The sequence below is a fragment of the Oryzias latipes genome, chromosome 5 (assembly GCF_053564925.1).
Source record: "Oryzias latipes strain Hd-rR chromosome 5, Olatipes_Hd-rR_3.1".
Classification (NCBI taxonomy): Eukaryota; Metazoa; Chordata; class Actinopteri; order Beloniformes; family Adrianichthyidae; genus Oryzias; species Oryzias latipes.
In genome coordinates this window covers 4,717,971-4,739,724 of record NC_136241.1, presented here as the reverse complement: position 1 = coordinate 4,739,724, position 21,754 = coordinate 4,717,971, and the positions used below count along the sequence as shown (strand labels likewise).

Here is a 21,754-nt window from a genome sequence, read left to right as displayed (position 1 = left end):
ATCCCCAAGTCTCAAAGCCACACCTCCAAGCAACTGGATGCCCAATAGGAGCTCTGGTCCCCAAGCGCCTCAACCCCAAACCTATCAGACGAGCCCCACAGACCACCAAGCGCCCCCACCCCCTCCAGCCAGCTGAGTATTCCTTCCTACCCCCCATCAGATCTAGCCAAGCTGATAGGAGGTGCCCGGGGTACAGGCCAATCAGGACTTCCCCAAGTCACCCCCAGAACCAGAGGTGCCCAGCCTGGACATAGGCGAGCACCCTCCACAGGCCAGGCACAGCCCCGAGCAGCCGGGGCATCGGTCAACCCCAGCCACACCTGGAGAATGAGACAACCCACAACCCAGAGACCCTAGGGACTTAACCGCTACCCCATCCCAGGCAGTAGTCTGGACCCGGATGATGGAGCCCCCAGACCTCTGCCCAGGAGAACCCCAGACCAGAACACCCCCCCACCACCACCACAGCCTCCACCACTAACAGGTCCCGGAGAGGAGCACTTAGGCCACCCAGCCCCACTAGGTGACTGTGTTAACCACGGGGGACCAGAGGGACTGAAGTTCTTCTATTTTGTTTTTGTTCACTGTTTATGTTAACTCCAAGCTGATATGAGGTATTACTGGTATTACTACTATAAAACCCACAAATGTCTGATACTCAGAGACTGATCTGGAACAATTAACAATTATGTCCTGTGTAGTGAGTCATATGAACAGTTTTAAACCGAATCAGCTGCAGGTTAGGACTTTAGGTTAGTCTAAAGGTGTTTGAGCAGATCTGTGACCAAAAAGTTGTCTGTATTAATACCCAAGTCTGAATCCCACTTCTTTGTTGGCAATGTAACTTGGTTTCCAGTGTTACTTATAAATATGTATAAATGTGTAAAAAAACAAAAAAAAGTATATTTCAGTCAGACAACTCTTGCAGTAAGAAATATTTATTTGACATTTTTCCACATTCTTTAAGTTGGCATTCACATATTTTCGTTTGGCATAAGGCTCCGTTCAATTCCATAAAACTTCCATAAAATTCCATAAAATTTCCATAAAACTTTCGGGTAACAAAACCCCCCTTTACGGAGCCCACAGGTGGAAGCCGGGGAGGAGGGTGGGGCGAAGAATGAGCGCTGAAGGTAAGAAAGAATGAACAACTGCGCACCTGGCTTAAATAGGACGCTGAGCAGGTGAGTTAATTAACTGAACCGCCCTGGGGTATTTACCTGAAAACACTGCTTCGAGTATCTGCCCGAAATACGATAAATCGTCATTTCAGTCAGACAACTCTTGCAGTAAGAAATATTTATTTGACATTTTTCCACATTCTTTAAGTTGGCATTCACATATTTTCGTTTGGCATAAGGCTCCGTTCAATTCCATAAAACTTCCATAAAATTCCATAAAATTTCCATAAAACTTTCGGGTAACAAAACCCCCAACACTAAAATCATCCAGAAGAAGAGAAAATGTGAATGTATAATCAGTGTGTAATAAAATGGGGTGTGTTTTCGGCAGCATTCCATTTTCATTTCATTTCCCAGTATGACTGCTAAGTGTGACCCGGCACCATTGACCGTTTGGGCCGCCCCCGTTCGAGTACAGCGCCACGAAGGGAACATGCTATCTAGTGGATCTGCTATGTGTGACCCGGCACCATTGACCGTTTGGGCCGCCCCCGTTCGAGTACAGCGCCACAAAGGGAACATGCTATCTAGTGGATCTGCTATGTGTGACCCGGCACCATTGACCGTTTGGGCCGCCCCCGTTCGAGTACAGCGCCACGAAGGGAACATGCTAACTAGTGGATCTACTATGTGTGACCCGGCACCATTGACCGTTGGGCCGCCCCCGTTCGAGTACAGCGCCACGAAGGGAACATGCTATCTAGTGGATTTGCTATGTGTGACCCGGCACCATTGACCGTTGGGCCGCCCCCGTTCGAGTACAGCGCCACGAAGGGGACATGCTATCTAGTGGATCTGCTATGTGTGACCCGGCACCATTGACCGTTGGGCCGCCCCGTTCGAGTACAGCGCCACGAAGGGGACATGCTATCTAGTGGATCTGCTATGTGTGACCCGGCACCATTGACCGTAGGGTCGCTCCCGTTCGTGGAAACCACTAGAGGAACATACTATCTGAAAGAGAGAGGGAAAGAAATAAAAGGGGAGCCAACATAAAATTACTTATACGTGATCTTAGAACGTAAGCTCACTTCCGCAAAACGCTGTGCAGAACTATAATTTAAACCGCCAAACAACCCGTATGATACACTAACTTAACATCCAATCCAAAGCTTCCGATGGCGTATGACATGCTTAACAGCCATTATTGGAACTTCTATTAAACCAAGAACAAGTTTGATGGCCATAAACTCTTCCATTTTTGGCAACTATATATACACGCGCTTAAGTAACATCCATTATTTCGAAGCTCCCAACGACAGTACCACGAACGAGCTTAATAGCCATAATTTTCTCCATTTGGCATACCAATTATAAGCGCTCAAGGAACATCCATATAATGAGGTTCCATCCCAATATTAAGAACGAGTTCAACGCCCATAATTACTATGCTTCTTTGGCATACTACAAACAAATGAGCTTAAGAACCAGATTCGAGCTCCTCGCAGACTATGATACAACTTAGAGCAACCTAAATTTTGAGGCTTCCACCTGGCTATAATTTTCTTTTAACATCTATAATCGAAGAATTTACATTCATTCTGCGGTTGACATTGATTAATTAATTCAGTCAGAAGGGTCATTGGAATGCAGAGGAGGTCCAACGCCCCGTCACTTTCAGTGCAGCAATAGGTACGTCGAGCAGTCATCGTTGCAGCACCAGATCAAGGGAATGCATGGGTGACATCATTTCCTGGAAACGGAGAAGCTGATCGGGGCGTAGGTGTTCGCAGGCTCAGGATGCGATGCATAGATAAAAACAAAGCAGTATTAGTCTTGACAAGAATATATAAATAACCCAGAAACTGATCAGTTTCAAAATGATTGAGATAAATTAAATAACAGTGCTTTTAAAAAACAAATCTGAGAAAGTGAAATTTAGTAGATAGTAAAGGTAAAGACCCATTGTGGATTTATCGCACCCTAGAAACCACCATAATTACAAATTCCAACAGTGAAATGATAGTGAAATATATAACCTGCACGAAATCTTAACACCAATTTTTTATATATTCCAATGATGAGAAAAGTAACCTTTGACAGTTTCAGAGGGACGCACCTTCAGGAGGCCATCGAGGAGTAGTAGATGGGAAGAGTAGCCAAGGAGATTTGTAGATGAGGAAGGTCAACATCCCACGTGGCAAAGGATTACAGCTCGGCTGGATTTGATGCCTTGTAATTGATATAAGTGGTTCTCAAATTTTTTTTAATTAGCCAAGGGCGACTGGATACTGCAAAAGAGAACTTGAGAGCCATGAGGGATCATAGGTTTTGATAGTATTTTTTTTTTTTTTTTTTTTTTTTTTTTTTTTTTTTTTTTGCTAGACTGAACCTTAAGCATTTAGAGGCGGAGTATAACAAGCCTCTAAATGGGGATGCATCTAGCAGAGTGCCATCTGCTTAAAAAAAAAAGCAGATAGAAGACTGACTTGCGGACACAAGATTTAACTCTTGAACTAAGCTTGAGAGCGCAAGTGATATATATTTCCTACGGTCAGGGTAGAAGTTGCTCAAGGTGTTATTTAAACATTAACCAAGTCAACCGATGACACAATACTATCATTTAATATTGAAACAGCCTTAATATAATCTCCAAGGATGAAATAACCAGACGACCCCTTAAGAACCATCAGAGCCGTAGGTTCTGGCGGCCGGACAAACACAAACCACTCTTCTTAAATCCTTTTCCCCCAAACCAGAAGGCGCAGACTCAGGAGAACAAGTGGAGGGAGCCTGAAGACACAACAGGTATCACAAAACCACTCCAGGCATAGAGAGGGAAAGCTCAAACAAAACACGAAAATCCAGAACAGGAACACGTGGCCCAGGATCGAACAACCCAGAACAAGAACACAAGATGAACGGATGACCATAGGACCAAAGCTACAGCAAATGTCAGGTGGCCCAATCATTGACGAATCATATCCAACCAAAATTTGAATAAACGACATGCTGCACAAAAGCTAGAGATGACATAATGGGGAGAGACAAGCATCAATGAACCACCCAAATCTATAGAAGAAAAAGAAATCCGGACGGGTGGAGGACCGTACATTATAGATAACGTGGAAACCCAATTTTTGAAAATAATTTTTTTTTTTTTTTTTTTTTTTTTTTTTTTTTTTTTTTTCACAGAGATTCAAAAGACCAGGGATACAGAGGAAAGTTGGCCACCAAGAAATCATCGATAACATGCAAAATGAAGGGCACCCATCGCCTACAAATATCCAGTACAGGGCGATAAAGTCGATTTTATGAGGACTGCCACGACAACGGAAAGGTAAAACCGGCAAACACCTCGAGCGCCAACTGAAGGCCAAGAGACGCAACTGAGAGGCATAGAGGCAGAACAGTGAGACCATCAGTGACAGTAATCCTCAGCCTTATATCGCGTTCGGAGGAAAATCGTGGAGACAGCATGGGGAGCTGAAGAAAATGTATACTAATCCTGAAGGCGCATGGGGAACCAGGCCACTGATGCCCAGAAGATTAACTGCGAGGCGCTAACAGGTCCAGATCAAGTCACGTCAACCTGAACACTTCCTAGGGGCCACCCTCAGTGGCGGCTTTGAAAACGATGCCCCGGAAGAATCCATCACATAGGCCCCACAAACCTCCAACCAAACTAGAGAGAGAATAACAAATTAACTGTCCAGCCGAGAAAACAAGGCCGCGACGAGACCGACACACTCACTAATGCGGCCGACGCAAGTCCCTGAGGACAGGGCAGGACCCACTGGGGTACACAGAGCGGGGAAAAAACAGGCGAAGCAGAACCAGATGCAGAACGTGCGGGGGCAATGAACGAGGATCGCTGAGTGAATAAAATGAGCCATAGACGCTGCATAAGAGAGACCAATCATAGGGAAAAATGTCCACAGAGCAGAGACGGGTCCAAGAGACACTGATTCACATTCTAACTAACCAGCAGCTACAACAACGAGGAAAACAAACAGAAGAAACGCCATAATAACAAAGCCAGCATCAAATTAAAGATAAGATTTACACACAGCTCCCAAAGAACAAATGAGCAACAGAAAACAAATGCTAAAAGCCACGATAAATTCAGCCAGCATGAGAAACTTGTCCAAACGAGGACTGCCAGCCTTCACAACCACAGAAAGGACCCCACAACCCCTGAAAAAAACAACCGGACGACACAGAACTACGCAGCAGAAAAGGAATCAGAAGCGCATCATGAAGGACCCGGAGTCAAAACCACAATTCCCAGGGTCCTTAGGGGCGTGACGTCACCGAAGTAAACAGGAAGTGAGACGCAGCCATAGAAAACTACACGGGAAAAGTATTGCATGACGCTCACCGTGGATAATTGGGGTGACCACGGCAGACGAGAAGACCCGGACTACCCCTGATCGGGGGGCACGGACATCCAGAACATCGCGGAAAGCACACCCCTTGCAGATGCACGCGACTGCGGCGAAACGAACGCGCTGTGCGCCGTCAGCCGCCCGCGGATCGGAGGAGAAATTAAGGAGAGCAGACGCGGCGAAACGAAACCCCCACATCAGAAAGATGTGGATCATCCATCCGAAGGACGTGGGAACACAGCAAGACGCCGAAAGAGACGGAGACCCGCGGCCTCGGAGACCGGCGAAGAATGAGCGCTGAAGGTAAGAAAGAATGAACAACTGCGCACCTGGCTTAAATAGGACGCTGAGCAGGTGAGTTAATTAACTGAACCGCCCTGGGGTATTTACCTGAAAACACTGCTTCGAGTATCTGCCCGAAATACGATAAATCGTCATTTTAGACAGAATTTTGTATGATATTAGGTTCAGAAATGTGTTCATCGGGTGGTGTCAGATTTTTCTGACTAATATTAAACCTTGCACCTATTACTGATTGCAGTTGCTGATACTTTTCCATAAAAACTTATATATGGATGTATCTAATAATTTAAACCATGTTGTGGGTGGTTGCATAGGAATCATAGAAAAGAGGTAGTTGATTTTGGGTAATATTTTCATTTTCACTGAAGCTATTCTGCCTGTGAGCGATACGGACAGGTTAACCCATCGCATTAGATCGTCCTGAATATTTTTAAGCAATGGCACATACTTTATTTGCACCAAGTCTGATATACTGGATGAATAAGTGAGACACAAGTATTTTATATTTCCTGATTTTAATAATAAATTTAAAGTTGGCTCTACATTATAATTGAGCGATAATAGCACATATTTATTTCAGTTAATTGAGTACTCACAGACGGATGAAAATGTGTCATAACTGCAGTTAAAATAAATATGAAACATCTTAGGAAGGAACAATTTCCCAAAAACTTTTATCTGTCATAAAAGGGACTCACAGGCTGTCCAGGAGGACCAGCAGGACCAGGAGCTCCAGCATTCCCTACACGCCCTGCAAAACCTTGGAGGCCCTGTAAATTTCACAACTACATCTGAAAATCTCACAGCAGGGTGACAGCAGACAAAAAAAATACTCTATTTTTTTTATATTAATCCATCAGTGGCTTCACTGACCCTCTCCCCTGCGGGTCCTGGAGGTCCTGGCTGTCCATTTTCACCTCTTGTGCCAGGCAGACCAGGGTCGCCTGACTTTCCCAAGGGGCCTGGTGGACCAGCTAAGCCTGGAAGCCCTGGATCTCCCTGAAACAATTACCAGGCTTTATTTCGAGACACATCCAACAACCCACACGCTTTTGTCAAATGGATAAAATTGTGCACTTAGAGAATTATGTTGTACCAGTACTCACTTTCAAACCTGGAGGCCCAACTCGACCAGATGGACCTGGCAGCCCTACACCCTTCTCCCCCTACAACAAAGACACTGTCAACACTAAAACAATGGGGCTGAATCATAAAAAAAACCTTTTAGAAATGTAATTTAAAAAAAGCTCACTTTATCTCCTTTTGGCCCAGAATCTCCCTTTGCTCCCTGCATGACAAAAAGGACAAAATGATAGAGGACAAAAGATTGAAAAAAACAGAAGTCTTCTTCTTTCAAAAAGATTTCTTTGGCTAGAAAATCAACTTACTGCCACACAGGAACTGTCAGCAGTAATGACAGAATAAAAGAAGGCGTTTTGATTAAATTGAACAAACAAAAGCCAGATATTTTCATTTTCAGATATGCTGAAAAAGTTCTGCATATTTTCAGACCTCTGCCCACCTCTCCTCTGCATTCATTTACCCAAAGAGCTGACAGTAAACTCACTCTAAATCCATAAAATAAACAGCGAGTGGAAGCTGATTACTCACATCCTCCCCACTCTCCCCAGGATCACCAGCCACTCCCTGAAATGATGACAGAAAACAAAACATGATCCTACTGTTGTGTAATTATCAATTATGTTTATGGCTCTGCAACAGATTATACTCACTCTTTCTCCTTTGATGCCCAGGTTACCTCTGTCCCCTTTGTTACCCTGAAGGACAGATTTGGTCATTGAGTTTTTATGAAAAGTGCCTTACATTTGAACTTTGTCTTAAGATGAAGGAGCATCTGAAGGGGGGTCAGACTCACCTTCTCTCCAGGTAGACCCTGCTCTCCTGCTATACCTGGTAGCGTTTGACCCGGTGGACCCTGCATCAGCCAGAACCAGAAGAGCAAGCAAATGTTCCACTTAGTCAGTGCAGACACAGAGCACATGAACCGTTGTAGGCTGATGGCAGCAGTGACTCACCCTGTCTCCTTTAGGTCCAGGGGGCCCAGCCACAGCCTGCAACAAGGCAGACAAACATGGGGCATCTCTGAAGAATTGGTGATGCAGCAGAAGAACATTCACTGCGTTTAGGCAACATCTTGTTTTCTAAAAGACATTCTTTTTTTTCCTTAATATAAACTTCAGTGAAGCACAAACATGTGTCAATTAATGATAATATACGTAAAAATATGATCAGAGTAGGTCTGATTGCTGAAAGCCTCAAATCAATTAGACAACATACCTTTAATGTTTTCTTCAGGCAATGTAAACAAGTTCATCTTTTTGTAAAATAGTTACATTAAGATTTTTGAGAGATACTTGGATTATGAAATATAATCTTGGCAGTAATACACCTCCAGAATTATCATGGGAAAAGATAGGTCAATACTGTGTGTGTTTGTGTGGGACAGCAAATTGCAGAGCGAGATCCTGAACATATGGATGAGTGCTGCCTGGTCATTTATCAAGCTACTGAACTCCGTGACAACATAATTGTGGCTCTGTCCAAGGTGCTGAACCTCAGGTCCACAGATATGGGAAAGCTCATGGAGATACAATTTACTGAGACTCATGTAAAAATTGTAAATGACAAGACTGGTGATGGATTGCTTACGAGTCACAATCCATTACCAAAATGAAACAAAGTTTCATGTTTGGCTTTTTTTTGTGTTTTTTTTTTTTTTTTATCCCTGGCATCTTTTGCCAGAGAGCGTAAATAACTAGAAGAATCTAAGTGACAGGGACAGAAAAAAAAAAATCAGTGACAAAATAAAAATAAAAATCTTCTTCAGTGTTCACTAAAAGACATAAATAAAATAAATGAAAACATACTAATAATTTATATCTAATAGTAAAAACAGACTGGTCACCCGTTATTGCAGTGGATGCATTGTTGTACACTGCAATCTCTACATTAAAATACGAGTTATAACAAATCTTAGCTTTTCAATCCATGTTGACGTTAAGCTAATTGACACACCAAATAGCCCATTTGGTATATTTTTCAGCAGTGAAGTGGCAGAGCATCTGTCTGCCCAATCTTTCTTTAGCTGTGTGGACCTTTAGTTGTGTTTGACTTCTCTCAACTTGTCAGTGCAAAAAAACCTGCTGCCCATGAAATCAGCCGTCTGACCATTTCTGAAATTTTGTTTACCGTACTTAAACTAAAATTAGGATCCTTGACACATGTTGCTACTTTAAAGCTTCACATTCATTATTTTGCAACCTTTTTTTCTTTCTCGAAGCCAATACTAATGACATCTATATCTTTCTTGTTTCTGTGATTTTGTGAGTTAATTTAGTGTCAGATTTTAAATCTAACTTTTCTCACGATGTTGCAGTTTAAAAGGGTTGCCCATAGCAAGATATTATTTAAGAAGTTAGTAATAGAATTCCCAATTTCTAAATAGGGTGAAACATTGGAGTAAATATCAGAATCAGTTAAAAACTCTGGCAGTACCCGCAATAGCATCTTTTTATCAGCACATTTGGGATATATCCTTAAAGTGGATATAAATGTTGTTCCAGAAATAATATGTAAATAAGCAGATATGTAAATAAGCATCAGGTTTATTTTGTTTAAGTGAAAAGCAGATCAACAGCTGGAGCAAACACTGACCTTCCCTGGAGGGCCGCTGTCTCCCTGTTCTCCTTTTAACCCAGGCAGACCCACAGACCCAGAAATGCCCTGATAGAAAAAAATAGCAATTATAATGCTTAGAGTGATCCAAAAATGACTAAATTTCTGATTTGTGACAAAGACGTCAACTACCTGCTTTCCTGGTAATCCAGGAAGTCCATCTTTGCCAGGAACTCCATCTCTTCCTGGAACTCCGGGTTTGCCTGCTTCACCCTGAGGAGCAGCAGCCACGCCTGCTTTAATGGTCAGAGCTCTCAGCAAATACTTTAAGAACTGTCCATGTGAGTGTGACTGGAAGCAAAATGTCAGCATGACAAGATTTCTTCTTTTCCTTTCAGGTTTTCCCGTCAGGGGTCACCACAGAGAATCAGCTTCCTCTATCTGACCTTGTCTTCTGCGTCCTCTCGTCTAACACCAGCCACCTTCATGTCTTCCTTCACTGCATCCATAAACCTCCTCTTTGGTCTTTCTCTGGATCTCTTGCCTGGCAGCTCTACACTTTGCATCCTTCTACCAATTCAATTCAATTTTATTTGTATAGCGCAAATTCACAACAGTCGTCTCGATGGGCTTCGTATCGGTAGTTGAAAAAGTGAAACATTACCTCAAAAGGATCATGAATACATAGAGTTCAATAGGAAAATACTAAAATGAACTAACAAACTGACTAAGCTAAACTGGCATCCCTGCCCTTAGACCCCCCTTCCAAAACATTCACTGTCTCTCCTCAGGACATGTCCCAACCATCTCAGTCTGGTCTATCTGACTTTATCTCCAAAACCTCTAACTTTGATTCCTGATCCATCCTGGTCCCTCCCAAGGAGAACCTCAACATCTTTATCTCTGCTACCTCCAGCTCTGCTTCCTGACTTTTCTTCAGTGCCACTGTCTCTACACCCAACAACATGGCTGTTTCCTACACCTTTCCTGTCATTTGAGCGGAAACTCTTCTATCACACATCACACCCGACACTTTTCTCCACCTATTCCAACCTGCCTGCACTTGCTTCTTCTCTTCTTTCCAACACTCTTCGTGACTCTGGACTGTTTAACCGAAATACTTCAAATCCTCCACCTTCTTTATCTCTTCTCCCTGTAACCTCACTCTTCCACCTGGGTTCCTCTCATTCACACACATGTACTCTGTTTTCCTGCGGCTAACCTTCATTCCTCTCCTTTCCAGGGCAAACCTCCAACTCTCTTGCTTCTCATCCACATGTTCACTGCTCTCACTTTGTCGTGTGCAAACATCAAACTCCATGGTGATTCGTGTCTAACCTCATCTGTCAACAGGATAGGGGCTCAGAGTTGATGCCTGCTGTAATCCCACCTCCACCTTGAACTCCTCTGTCACCCCTACAGCACACCTCACCACTGTCTTACAGCCCTCATACATGCCCTGCACTGCTCGAACATACTTTTCTGTCACTCCAGACTTCCTCATACAATACCAAAGTTCCTCTGGGAACCCTGTTATAAACTTCCTCCAGATCTACAAAGACACAGAGTAGCTCTCTCGGACCTTCTCTGTACTTCTCAACCAACATCTGCTGACCAAATATTGCATCTGTTGTGCTCTTTCTTGGCATGAAACCATACTTCTGCTCACAAATCTTCACTTCTGCTTCTAGTCTAGCTTCAATACTCTTTTCCATAACTTCATTGTCTGCTTTATTCCTCTGTAGTTGCCACATCTCCCTTATTCTTGAAAATGGGCACCATCACACTTCTCCTCCATTCCTCAGGCACCTTCTTCTTCTTCTTCTATGATCCTGTTGAATAACCCGCTCAAAAGCACCACTGCCATCTCTCCTAGACATTCCAATACCTCCACAGATATGTCATGAGCATGACAAGACTAACTTGCTAAAAACAGGATACATTTTATACATGTGCCTATAAACTAACAAGTACATTTTACATGTTATTTAATGCTCAAGGTAATGATTTGTTTTGATGTCCTTCTGTATAGTTTATGTTAGAGCTCAGTAATTCCTGCATTTGAATTATCCAAGCCAATTGAACAAAATCTGATATTTTAATTAAGTTTGAATATTCATATTTCCATTAAATATGTTAATGGAAACCTTTTCTTCTTTTTATTTTCATGCAACAGTTCAGAGGCAGATCGGAGTTTAATACTCACCACCTGTCCTGACAGTCCTGGGGGGCCCTGAGGACCCTGCAGAGAGAAACAAATAAAGTCCTATAATGGAGCATGTTCCCATCATGACATTTTCAAATGAATAGGTAAGAAAAATGATCAGAAAGCTGTTCTCCTCCATGACGGACGACAGTTATAAGTGACACTTACCACAGCTCCAGGAGGACCCAGTGGTCCTGGCAGACCCGTGCTTCCTTGAGCACCAGGAGGACCCTGTAGAGAGAAAAATACCTGAAATGAGCCTCTGACCACACAGCTTTTTCCTGCCGTTTTTGTCTGGACTGTTTATGGACTGTATCCAAGTGAAAGTCTGGTTTTGAAGACAGCTGCAGCAGCCTCACCTGGACACCAACACCTGGCTCCCCTTGATTGCCCTGAAGGAAAAACAAATCTTGACTTTGGTTGATGACAAACAAAATGCATGCATTATGTATGCAATAACCTCCAGCTAAACAAAGTGCTGAAAACACAGTAAGCTCACCTTCACACCAATTGGACCTGGCAGACCTGTGGGACCCATCGGGCCCTGATTAAAGCATTATCAACATTAAGATGCTTCTGCTGGTTAGACTGACTCTGCCCAACTTCTCATGTTTGCCATACTTACAGTAGGACCCCTAATGCCAGGCTCTCCTGGAGTTCCCTGTAAACGGTCACATTTTACAAATATTTAGACAGTTTCAACATAACAATTTCTGTTTTAGGGATTTTTTTTTGCTTTCTTGCTGAGAGAAGAAATACCACATTAGATATCTAGCAAATCAATTTGTTTCCATTTCTGTCCAGTGTGGCAGCAAACATTCCAACTTTACAGTTTTATTATTGTTATCAGTTAATCTTTGTGTCAAACTTTCATTTGTCTAATCCATAAAGCATTGTTTATTAAACTTTTTTATCTAAGAATTAGCAGCAACTTCTGACAACAGACTAAATGATAGAAAACCGTTGAACACAGAATTCTTGTGTCAGTAAAAATATTCCACAAGTTTAATAAAGACCCACTCCGATGAAAAGTGTATTTTTGGTGTTCTTAACATATTTAAAGAAAATTAAGATTATAACTACCTTTCTGAGTATTTGTTTACTCAAATCATTGTGAATCAGGAGCTGACAAAGAAATTCTATTTGAAAAAGCTTGAAGTGGTTATGCACAAAGTACAGTAGGCAGACCACAGGCTCCCTGCTCCACTCCATTCTGATGCAGACAAATAAATCATTGTTTGTTTTTATTTCCTCATCTGAGCTGGGATCTGGCTCGTAATTGTACGGCTGGATAGCTCCAATATCGGTTGGGGTTGTAGCGGCTGTAAGCTATGGGAGAGTGTGTAAACAAAGGGATGCTGGGAAATGAGTGCAGGTTTACTCCCCAACAACACTCCCACCCACACTTCAGAGGCCAATTTCTGCTGAACTTCTGCCACTCTGCAGATGCTATGTCCTTGCAAAAGACACTTTTTTTTTGTGGCTAAAAAACGGTATCATCCTAGTTAAAAGACCACTGAAAACACTTTGAAAAAAGATCAAAAGAGGATCGGAGTGGGACTTTAAAACGCCATTTGATAAACAGGATTGAAAGCAAACATAATAGTATAAAAATGGACACATTCTCATTTTCCTTGCAACCATTATTGAGTCATGAGCTACATTTGTTATCCTTAGTGGGTGTTTGGGAGTATTTACAGCAACGTTTTATCATTCTTTCTTAAAAATCTTAATCACGCCATTACTCTCGTTTAAATAAGGTCACCCACTGCTTTAGGAAGTAGATAGTGGCAACCAGAGGCTCAACTTAATATGGAAACTCAAACCATTAGGCGACATCACAGCTGCTGTGTTTACTGTTTATTTGTGGTCGGAATGAGTGACCTTTTCCTCTACATCTCAACAAGAAAGCAAATACGTTTGACCTTTATTGAATGCAGAACTATTACTTTATGTAACAAAACATTTGTGCTCATATGACTTACCACAAATGTTGAATACAACATGGAAACATGTATTCATATGGATCTATCTATAGCTTTAACTATATCCATATCTATATCTATGTATAGATATTGATATATCTATATCTATATATATATAGATATAGATATATTACTATACACTTGACTTGACACAATTGAACAGACATAAACACGAACACAGAACATAAAGAGTCAAAGGATGCATGGAAAGTGAGTATTTGAGGACTTTTGCAGCACAACGCCTGAGCACACAGACAGCACAGCTTCATGCATGACGACCAGACTCAACAGTAAATGTGTTTTTGCATCTGGTTCCATCCATCCATTGCATACTCTCATACTGATAAATACTGACGCAACTCCAACCTTGGTATGTCAGCAGATTTATTTTTATTTTTAACAAAAGAAAATTGGGATGTGGAACTTTAAATTTAACTTTTTTGGTTTGACATGAATGCTTTGGAGACATTTCAAGAGGAGCTAATCAAGGTCTGACTCTTATCCTGGCCCACGGCTCCCAGACGGATCTTCCAATGCAAATGATTTGAGATTAAAACAGCAAAATGTGCCTGGAAGGTACAGTTCAATGCATGCATTCTGATGAGGTTGATCTCATTTTGCCATTTCATTTAAAGTTATTAGCTGTTTGCGCTGCAACCCGTCATGCACCTTAAGAGTCTCTGTTGATCCTGCCCAGACGTGTGCCCCCATAGCCCTCCCTCCTGCAGAGCTCAAGCATGCCAGCCAGCAGCTAAGAACCTACCGGTCTGCCTAGAACTCCCGGGAACCCAGGCAAGCCCTGGAGGGGATAAAAGACAAAGGACGGAGGACGACAGAGAGGTGGTGGTGGGGGGGGGGGGGGGCAGTTGAGTGGAGAGCAATGTTGAAATTAAGTGGGGGAAAAAACATAAAAAAGGAAATGGACAGAGATGAGCGATGGAGAGAGAGAAGAAGGTTTGGGAATTAGCTGCACAGCTGCACTAGAATCTATCAAGCCTCGGCACACGGAAGGAAAAAAGCTCCACTTGCTTTGTGCTCACAGCCAACCCAGTGGTTTAACTGCAGTTCAAGTCTAAAAGGAACTAGGTTATGAGTTACTCACTGGTTGGCCTTGAGGACCAGCAGGCCCTGTTGAGCCCTGCTCCAAAATGCCAAGAAGGAGAGTCAACATTGTAAAAATAAAAAAGCACCTAATAAGTTACACTAACCTAAACCAGGGGTCTGCAACCTTTATTACTAAAAGAGCCATTTGGATCATTTTCTGACAAACCAAAACCCTGCGAGAGACAAGTCCCATTTAAAATGAAAAATACAAATTATTTACTATTTGTAGTCATTAAGCCATTGACTTATAAATATAACTTTTAAATATTTACAATAATTGAATTGCAACTGTACTATATGTTTCTGTATTTTGCAATCACAACTTTAGTTACTTTTGACAGCAACACATACTGTTGTCCTCATAAGTTTTTATACCCTGGAAGAAATTGTAAATTCTAGGATGTTTTTCAGAGAATGTGAATGATAACACAAAAATCTTTTTTCTACTCATAGTTAGGGGTTGGATTAAGCCATATATTGTTAAACACTTGTTAAACACAGTGTTAACACTTTTCAAATCCGAATAACAACAGAAACTTCCCAATTGACACTGTTCAAAAGTTTGCTTACCCCAGTTTTTAACCCTTGTGCTATCTTAGATGACTCCACCCTTACATTGTTCTCCCTACCATGACAAAGGTGGATGAAGGTGGAAAGATTTCATGTAATCCATGGACACCAGTGAAGATCACAAATCATTAAAGAAAAAAATGTTCAGAGCACTGTCTAGCGGGTCTAGATGACCCAACTCCCAACGTTAAAGTGCCTAGGATAGCACAAGGGTTAATCCCTTGTATTGCCTCCTTTGGCATCAATAACAGCTTGAAGTCTCTTGTGGTCATTGTGGATGAGGATCTTTATTTTCTCTCATGCTAAAGCAGCCCCTTCTTCTTGGCAGAAAACCTCAACTTCCTTTAAATTCTTGGGTTGTCTCACTTGAACTGCCCATTTGAGATCTCCTCTGAGTGATTCAATTATATTGAGGTCAGGAAACTGAGATTGCCACTAACTCATTCTGTTAGGACCAATGACAGGTGGACTAGGCCTTGTGTTTTGGATTCTTGTCATGCTGAAATGTCCAAGTGCGTCCCATGTGTAACCTCGCAGCTGAAGAGTGCAGGTTTTCCTCCAGTATCTTCTGATAACGTGCTGCATTCATCTCGCCATCAAGTGTCCTGAGTCTTTGTTGCTCACACATCCCTAAAGCATCAGCCATCCGCCTCCGTGTTTCACAGCAGGAAAGTGTTCTTTTCATCATAGCCTTATTGACTTCTCTCCAAATGTAGCATTCATGGTTGTTGCCAAAAGGTTCAGTCTTGGTCTCATCACTCCAAATTACTTTGGAACAGAAGTTTGGAGGCGTGTCTCTGTGCTGTTTGCCCTATTGTAAGCAAACTAATTTTTTGGCATTTTGGGGGAAAAAAGGCTTTTTTCTGGTGGCTCCATCATGCAGCCCTTTTTTCTCCAGGTGCCTCCTTGTTGTACATCTTGAAACATCCACACCAGTTTTTCAGAGTCCTGGGTCACAGCTGAAATTATTTGTGGGTATTTCTTTGCATCCCTAACGATTTATCTGGCTGTTGTAGCAGAAATGTTTGTGATGGTGGTTTGGTTTTAACAGAACTCCTCACTTTACACTTCTTAAGCAAAGTTTACACACTACTGACTGACATTCTCAGTTCTGTAGATATCATCTTCTAGCCCTTTAGTGTTTTCTACAGTTCAGTTACCTTTTCTCGTGGATCTTTTTACAGATCTTTAGCTTTCCCCATGACTCTGGATCCAGAAATGTCAGGGCAACACTGAATGAAAGATGCAAGGGTCTATTGGGAGCCCAGAAATTCCAAGCCTTTTTTGTGCACACATCGAGTTCAGGCAAACCAGTCACAAGTGAGGATGGTTAATCTTGGCTGCCATTCAAACCCGTCTGTGTCAGTTTGTGTGCATGTTTTCAGAACATAATCATCAGGTTATGTCAACTTTTGAACAGGGTAATTTGGGAAGTTTCTGTTGTCATTATGATTTAAAAAGTGTAAATAGAATTTTTGGACAATAAATGGCTTCACCCAACCACTAACTACCAGAGGAAAAAAAGTTTTTGTGTTATAATTCACATTCTCTGAAGAAATCAATATTTCTTCTGGGTTATGTAAACTTACGGGCAGAACTGTACAAGTTCCTTTCAAAATAAAATACCTAAGAGCCTCCTTCTACTGCAGATTATTTCAATTAAAAATGCAAGAAAAAACAAGTCAAATGTTATTTTTCTTTTAATTATTATAACTTTGATGCACCGTCTTACTTTTTCTGCTTTTACTATTGAATGCTTACATAACATTGGTGTAAAACTTTAAACTAAATCCGTGCAATTAAATAGAATGGGAATATGTTATTCTAATAATAAACAACCCAAACAGTGGACTAAACCCTTTACCATCTGCTCGGTAATCTGTCATGTTCAAATTTAAACATAAATGACAAAACTTAGCTAAAATACATTAATCAAAACTGAAAAGTCATTTTTTACTCTAGTTTGTTTGCATTTTTCTACAAAACCAAGGTGCCTCTTGTTGCTCTGGAGCCTCAGGTTGCAGACCCCTGACCTAAATGAACATTTCAAGACTTACAAATCTCCCCAACAAAATGTCTGGCCTTTTATTCACTAATGTATATTTTATCTTCATTTTGAAAAATTCGTTTAAAGTGTTTGACGACATCTTAAACCACCTGTCAATTTAACGCTTTTTCATACTTTATTACAATAAAATCACAAAATTGTAAATTGATTTTAAGCACAAGATAAAAAAAGACAAATACTCACCAAGGCCGCTGAAACAAACTTTCACGACTTTTTTTCACATTTATAAAAAGGCCACTTAATCATCTTGATGTACATAAAAGTGTTGCTGCTTGGGAACTTTTTACATTTATGTGTGCTAAACTTACCGGTTTTCCATCTTGACCAGGTGTTCCTGGTTCTCCTGGGGTCCCCTGAAATACAAAGAACACACTGTCACATCCCTACAGCTGCACAAACAACAGTGACAATGAAAAAAGAGAAATGTTTGTGTCTTTTTTTGCAATATTGTTAAGACTAGTGACATTTACCTGGTTAAGAGATATGTTGTGATTTTTTAGCTGTCAGGATTTTTCATAATCAAAAGAGTTCACTTTCTACAGTTTTTTTTCTTATTGGACACTTTTTGAATTACTGCAACTCTGACCGTACTACTTCAGTCGGCACTACTGCACACTGGGCAGTAGTAAGTCGTTGCATATCATCGCAAAGCTGCTTATCTCAGCTTTCAGAATCTGGTGGAATTTAGTTAATTGTGCAAAGGGTTGAACAGTTGAGATAATTTAAAGTGCGTGTGTTATTTCCTGTCCATTGGTGACACCTCCAGTGTCAAGGAGTTAAACTGTAGTTTGAGTAATATCACCTGTGAGCCCTCACGTCCTTTTTCTCCAGGCTCTCCTCTGTCTCCTTTCTGTCCACGTGGTCCCACAAAACCCTTTAATACAAATTAAATAAAAAAAACTTTAATAAAGCTTTTTTCGAAGGAAAAGAAGAAGTATTTTGAGGTTTTGTTTGTGCAAATTGTACCTGATCACCCTTGGATCCCTGTGATCCAATAGCACCAGGCTCTCCTTTCTGTCCTGCAACTCCAGGGGGACCTCTGAGTCCAGGAGAACCAACTATCCCCGAATCAGCAGTTGCGCCCTTAAAGAAATGACACATTTTTAAATCTGTTATTATTCCTTACATTTAACAGCACCAGGGTTTTACCATGTCTGTGAAAAAACTAAGACATCACCTTTTCACCTGGAGGTCCTGCTGGTCCCACTAATCCCATTTTACCCTGAAAACCAGAAAAAAGTATTCAGTTCACTGTAAAAACTTAACCAAGCTCAACAATCCAGCCACTTACAGAGTCTCCTTTGTCACCCTTTTCTCCTTTGTCCCCCTTAAAGAAAATTCAACAAAATAATGAATCAACAAAACGTTATTTGTAATGCAATCCACAACAGACAGCCTTTCTGTTGGTAAATGCTAATTAATATTCTGCCCGCTGGGTTTTATACCAGTAGAAGAAGAACAGATTAATATTAAGATACAAGCGATGACAGTAATTATAAGCTAATATAGCCTTTTAGGCTTTTCAATGTCCCTTTCATTTTATGGCCTGAATTGAAAATGCTCACATTTCCAATACAGTGACTTTTTTTCCTTCAATTTTAAGCAGTGTTGTAGTGGCTAACGCCAATTACGCAAAGAATCAGTGAAACGTTTAAAGTGAAACACAGAAAAATTCTGTTTTTCTCTTGTTTAACTGCAAATTAATGTTGCTGTTAAGTTACTGTTCCAACAACAGACCAGTTTACAGAACAGCTGTGCATGGAAAAAGCTGCATCAGGTTTGTTTAAAAAAGCCAAAGGTCAAACAAGTGAGCATGATCTGTCTTTCCTTTTCACCTTCTCTCCCGGTCTTCCAGCCTCCCCGAGTTCCCCTGCTCGTCCAGGAACTCCAGGGATTCCTGGCTTTCCAGGCTCTCCAGCAGGTCCTTGGGGCCCCTGTGGCCCTCGTTCTCCAATGGCTCTTCCTGGAGGGCCGGGGGATCCCACAGATCCTTGCGCCCCTTGTTCCCCCTTGGCACCCCTTTCTCCTTGAAAACCACGGACACCCTGACAGAGAACAAGATGTGTTTCCATTTAGGCCATCATTCAGCAGTCATCAAATCAATGAGGTTTATCGCATATTGATATTTGCTGTGTTTCACCAGAAGGCCTTTAGGTTTTGAGAATGAATTTGAACTTACATCTGCACCAGAAGGTCCTCTCGGTCCCGTTTCACCTTTATCTCCCTTTTCCCCTTTCTCTGGCTCTTGCCTTTCAGAGGGAAAAGTGTCCTTCCTATCAAGGAGCACTTTCAGATCAGACACCTATTCCCAAAGAAGAGATCAGAGATAAACGCTCTTTGCACCTTTCAGCACAACAGGACTGTAAAAGGCTTCAGACTGCAGAAAAATGAAATTCTTTGTGGCAACTGTCCTCTGTGTGGCAGTTACCTGCTTAGCCAAGAATAGCAAAATATCAAGGTAAAGTTTTGTTTTGAAAAATCAAAAGTTGAGAAATATTGCAGTAACTTGATAGGAATTTTTACCTTTGAATGTGAATGTACTGTTTATAAGTTGACAGAGAAAACTAGCAAAAAAATTAAGGAGTTGAGTTCCCCCTTCTCTGAAAATTTTAATAAAATCTGGATTTGTTTTGAGAGGATTCCCTAATGGAACAATAAATACAAACAGAGATAACAAAAAATTATTCACGTTACAGTATTTAGAATTATATAAATGTTTAAAACTGGATCAAAAATGTCATCATTCTTCTTTTTTGTCTGTCCATTTCTTATCATCCACAACCCAGAAGTGAACATATTTGAGTAGGAGACTGATTGCCATAAATCAGAGTAGAAACTGGGAAACAATATGTACCTTAATGCCAAGGGTTATAAGAGCTCTTTGTACATCCTGGTTAGAAAAATCAAAGAAACACATAAATAAAAGAAGGAGGTTCAGATATTTTTAAAAACACATATGTAAATGCAATGTGCTGCTGTCCTACCACTGTAGTTCCTGGTTTACCAGGAGCACCATCCTCTCCTGGGTCTCCCTGCCAATAACAAAATATCAGGTCATGGGCTCAACACAGACACGACAAAACCTGATATGACGATATAAAAACTGGAGCTGTGATTGACTTACTGCATCCCCTTTAGGGCCTGCTGGACCCCTCTCCCCCTGGAAATACGAGAACAAGAAAATAGGTGAAAAGGTGTAAAACCAGTTGCACAAAGAACATACAGAGTGATCGCTAATTCAATTTAAACAGTAAAAACTCATGGAACTCACCCGGGCTCCCACACTTCCTGGAATTCCAGGGACGCCCTAAATGACAGAAAGGGGAAACAAACCTTTATCTAGGATACAGCAGACAGATGTAGAAAAACCAGGCATTAAGCTAAAACAATTGCAATTCTGAAGACAACCCCACAAAAATCACAAACGTAGCCAAAATAAGGTCCTGAGGAGCGATGTGGTATGATAAAAAGAATCCCACTGATGTAGGACTGTTTGATTTCACCTACGAAGGCTTTTCTTAGTTCTCTAGTCATTCAAGTCAGTAAATAGGTCAGAGTGTCTGGAAGACTCACTGGTGTACCAGGGGGGCCCTGGGGGCCTGGGATTGGTGAAGCTTCGACTCCTTTTACGTACACAACCTGAGGCAGAGTGCAAAAATGAAGAAAACATCTTGTTCTGTTTGTGTTTTAATTCAGATGTCTTTGTACCTCCTACCTGTCCTGGTGGACCAATGCTGCCAGGCAATCCTGGGGCTCCTGGGGAACCAGAGGGGCCTACAGGCCCAACAGGACCCCGGTCCCCTTTCTCACCGTCTTGGCCCTGAAAATCACTCTCTATTACCTAACAGATTCACTCTTGCAGTTTGCTCCTGCACTGTAATGGAAGCAGAACTATAAAATCAAAGCAGGTGGCTGCTGCCACCCCCTCCACTGATGTTCAAGGGATAATTAATGGGAATTTGCACATGAAAACAGCACTCTGACATTTGGTGCTCCTCTGGATTCCTCTTAGAAGTGGCTTCCCCTTAAAGGCTAAGCTCCATCATTAGAAGCTAGTGAATCCGCTTCAAGAAGCCTATTGATTTAACTGAAAGTGAGAGTTTGACTTCAATGTTGGAGGAAACTACTGCTGATAAACAAATATGTGTGATTCATGGAAACAAAAGCTAAGACGGAATAAGGCTTTAAAAAAATGAAAGATGTCAGGAGCTCAAAAGACTTTGCAGTTTAGACACTCCCAATCAGGGGAGAAATATACAGAAAACGTGACTGACATGTCGCCCTGTTCCTCCAGGTTCTCCTTTGTCACCCTGTAAAAAGAAACAAGCAGACAAGACAGTAAGGATACTTTAAATGAAAAACAGTTCTTTTTT

General features: G+C 41.6%; 1 protein-coding gene across 3 annotated transcripts in view; it reads right to left on the bottom strand.

The window, feature by feature from the left end:
• col7a1 (collagen, type VII, alpha 1) overlaps window positions 1-21,754 on the bottom strand; it is an 83,694-nt gene that overhangs the window by 13,735 nt on the left and 48,205 nt on the right. For 2 of the 3 annotated variants that reach the window (XM_078946870.1, XM_078946872.1), the window contains exons 66-95: window positions 21,656-21,691; window positions 21,097-21,201; window positions 20,955-21,020; window positions 20,653-20,688; window positions 20,506-20,541; window positions 20,366-20,413; window positions 20,236-20,271; window positions 19,561-19,683; window positions 19,217-19,426; window positions 18,673-18,708; window positions 18,559-18,603; window positions 18,348-18,464; window positions 18,184-18,255; window positions 17,690-17,734; window positions 14,403-14,438; window positions 12,280-12,315; window positions 12,154-12,198; window positions 12,014-12,046; window positions 11,823-11,885; window positions 11,655-11,690; window positions 9,641-9,721; window positions 9,488-9,556; window positions 7,849-7,884; window positions 7,689-7,748; window positions 7,546-7,590; window positions 7,424-7,459; window positions 7,065-7,100; window positions 6,919-6,978; window positions 6,686-6,811; window positions 6,511-6,582 (exon numbers count right to left, since the gene is read on the bottom strand). In XM_078946870.1, coding sequence (XP_078802996.1) covers window positions 6,511-6,582; window positions 6,686-6,811; window positions 6,919-6,978; window positions 7,065-7,100; window positions 7,424-7,459; window positions 7,546-7,590; window positions 7,689-7,748; window positions 7,849-7,884; window positions 9,488-9,556; window positions 9,641-9,721; window positions 11,655-11,690; window positions 11,823-11,885; window positions 12,014-12,046; window positions 12,154-12,198; window positions 12,280-12,315; window positions 14,403-14,438; window positions 17,690-17,734; window positions 18,184-18,255; window positions 18,348-18,464; window positions 18,559-18,603; window positions 18,673-18,708; window positions 19,217-19,426; window positions 19,561-19,683; window positions 20,236-20,271; window positions 20,366-20,413; window positions 20,506-20,541; window positions 20,653-20,688; window positions 20,955-21,020; window positions 21,097-21,201; window positions 21,656-21,691 — 1,881 coding nt within the window. Of the gene's footprint in view, window positions 1-6,510; window positions 6,583-6,685; window positions 6,812-6,918; window positions 6,979-7,064; window positions 7,101-7,423; window positions 7,460-7,545; window positions 7,591-7,688; window positions 7,749-7,848; window positions 7,885-9,487; window positions 9,557-9,640; window positions 9,722-11,654; window positions 11,691-11,822; window positions 11,886-12,013; window positions 12,047-12,153; window positions 12,199-12,279; window positions 12,316-14,402; window positions 14,439-14,741; window positions 14,778-17,689; window positions 17,735-18,183; window positions 18,256-18,347; window positions 18,465-18,558; window positions 18,604-18,672; window positions 18,709-19,216; window positions 19,427-19,560; window positions 19,684-20,235; window positions 20,272-20,365; window positions 20,414-20,505; window positions 20,542-20,652; window positions 20,689-20,954; window positions 21,021-21,096; window positions 21,202-21,655; window positions 21,692-21,754 lie in introns of all 3 variants that reach the window. The other variant, XM_078946871.1, reaches the window with a different exon arrangement.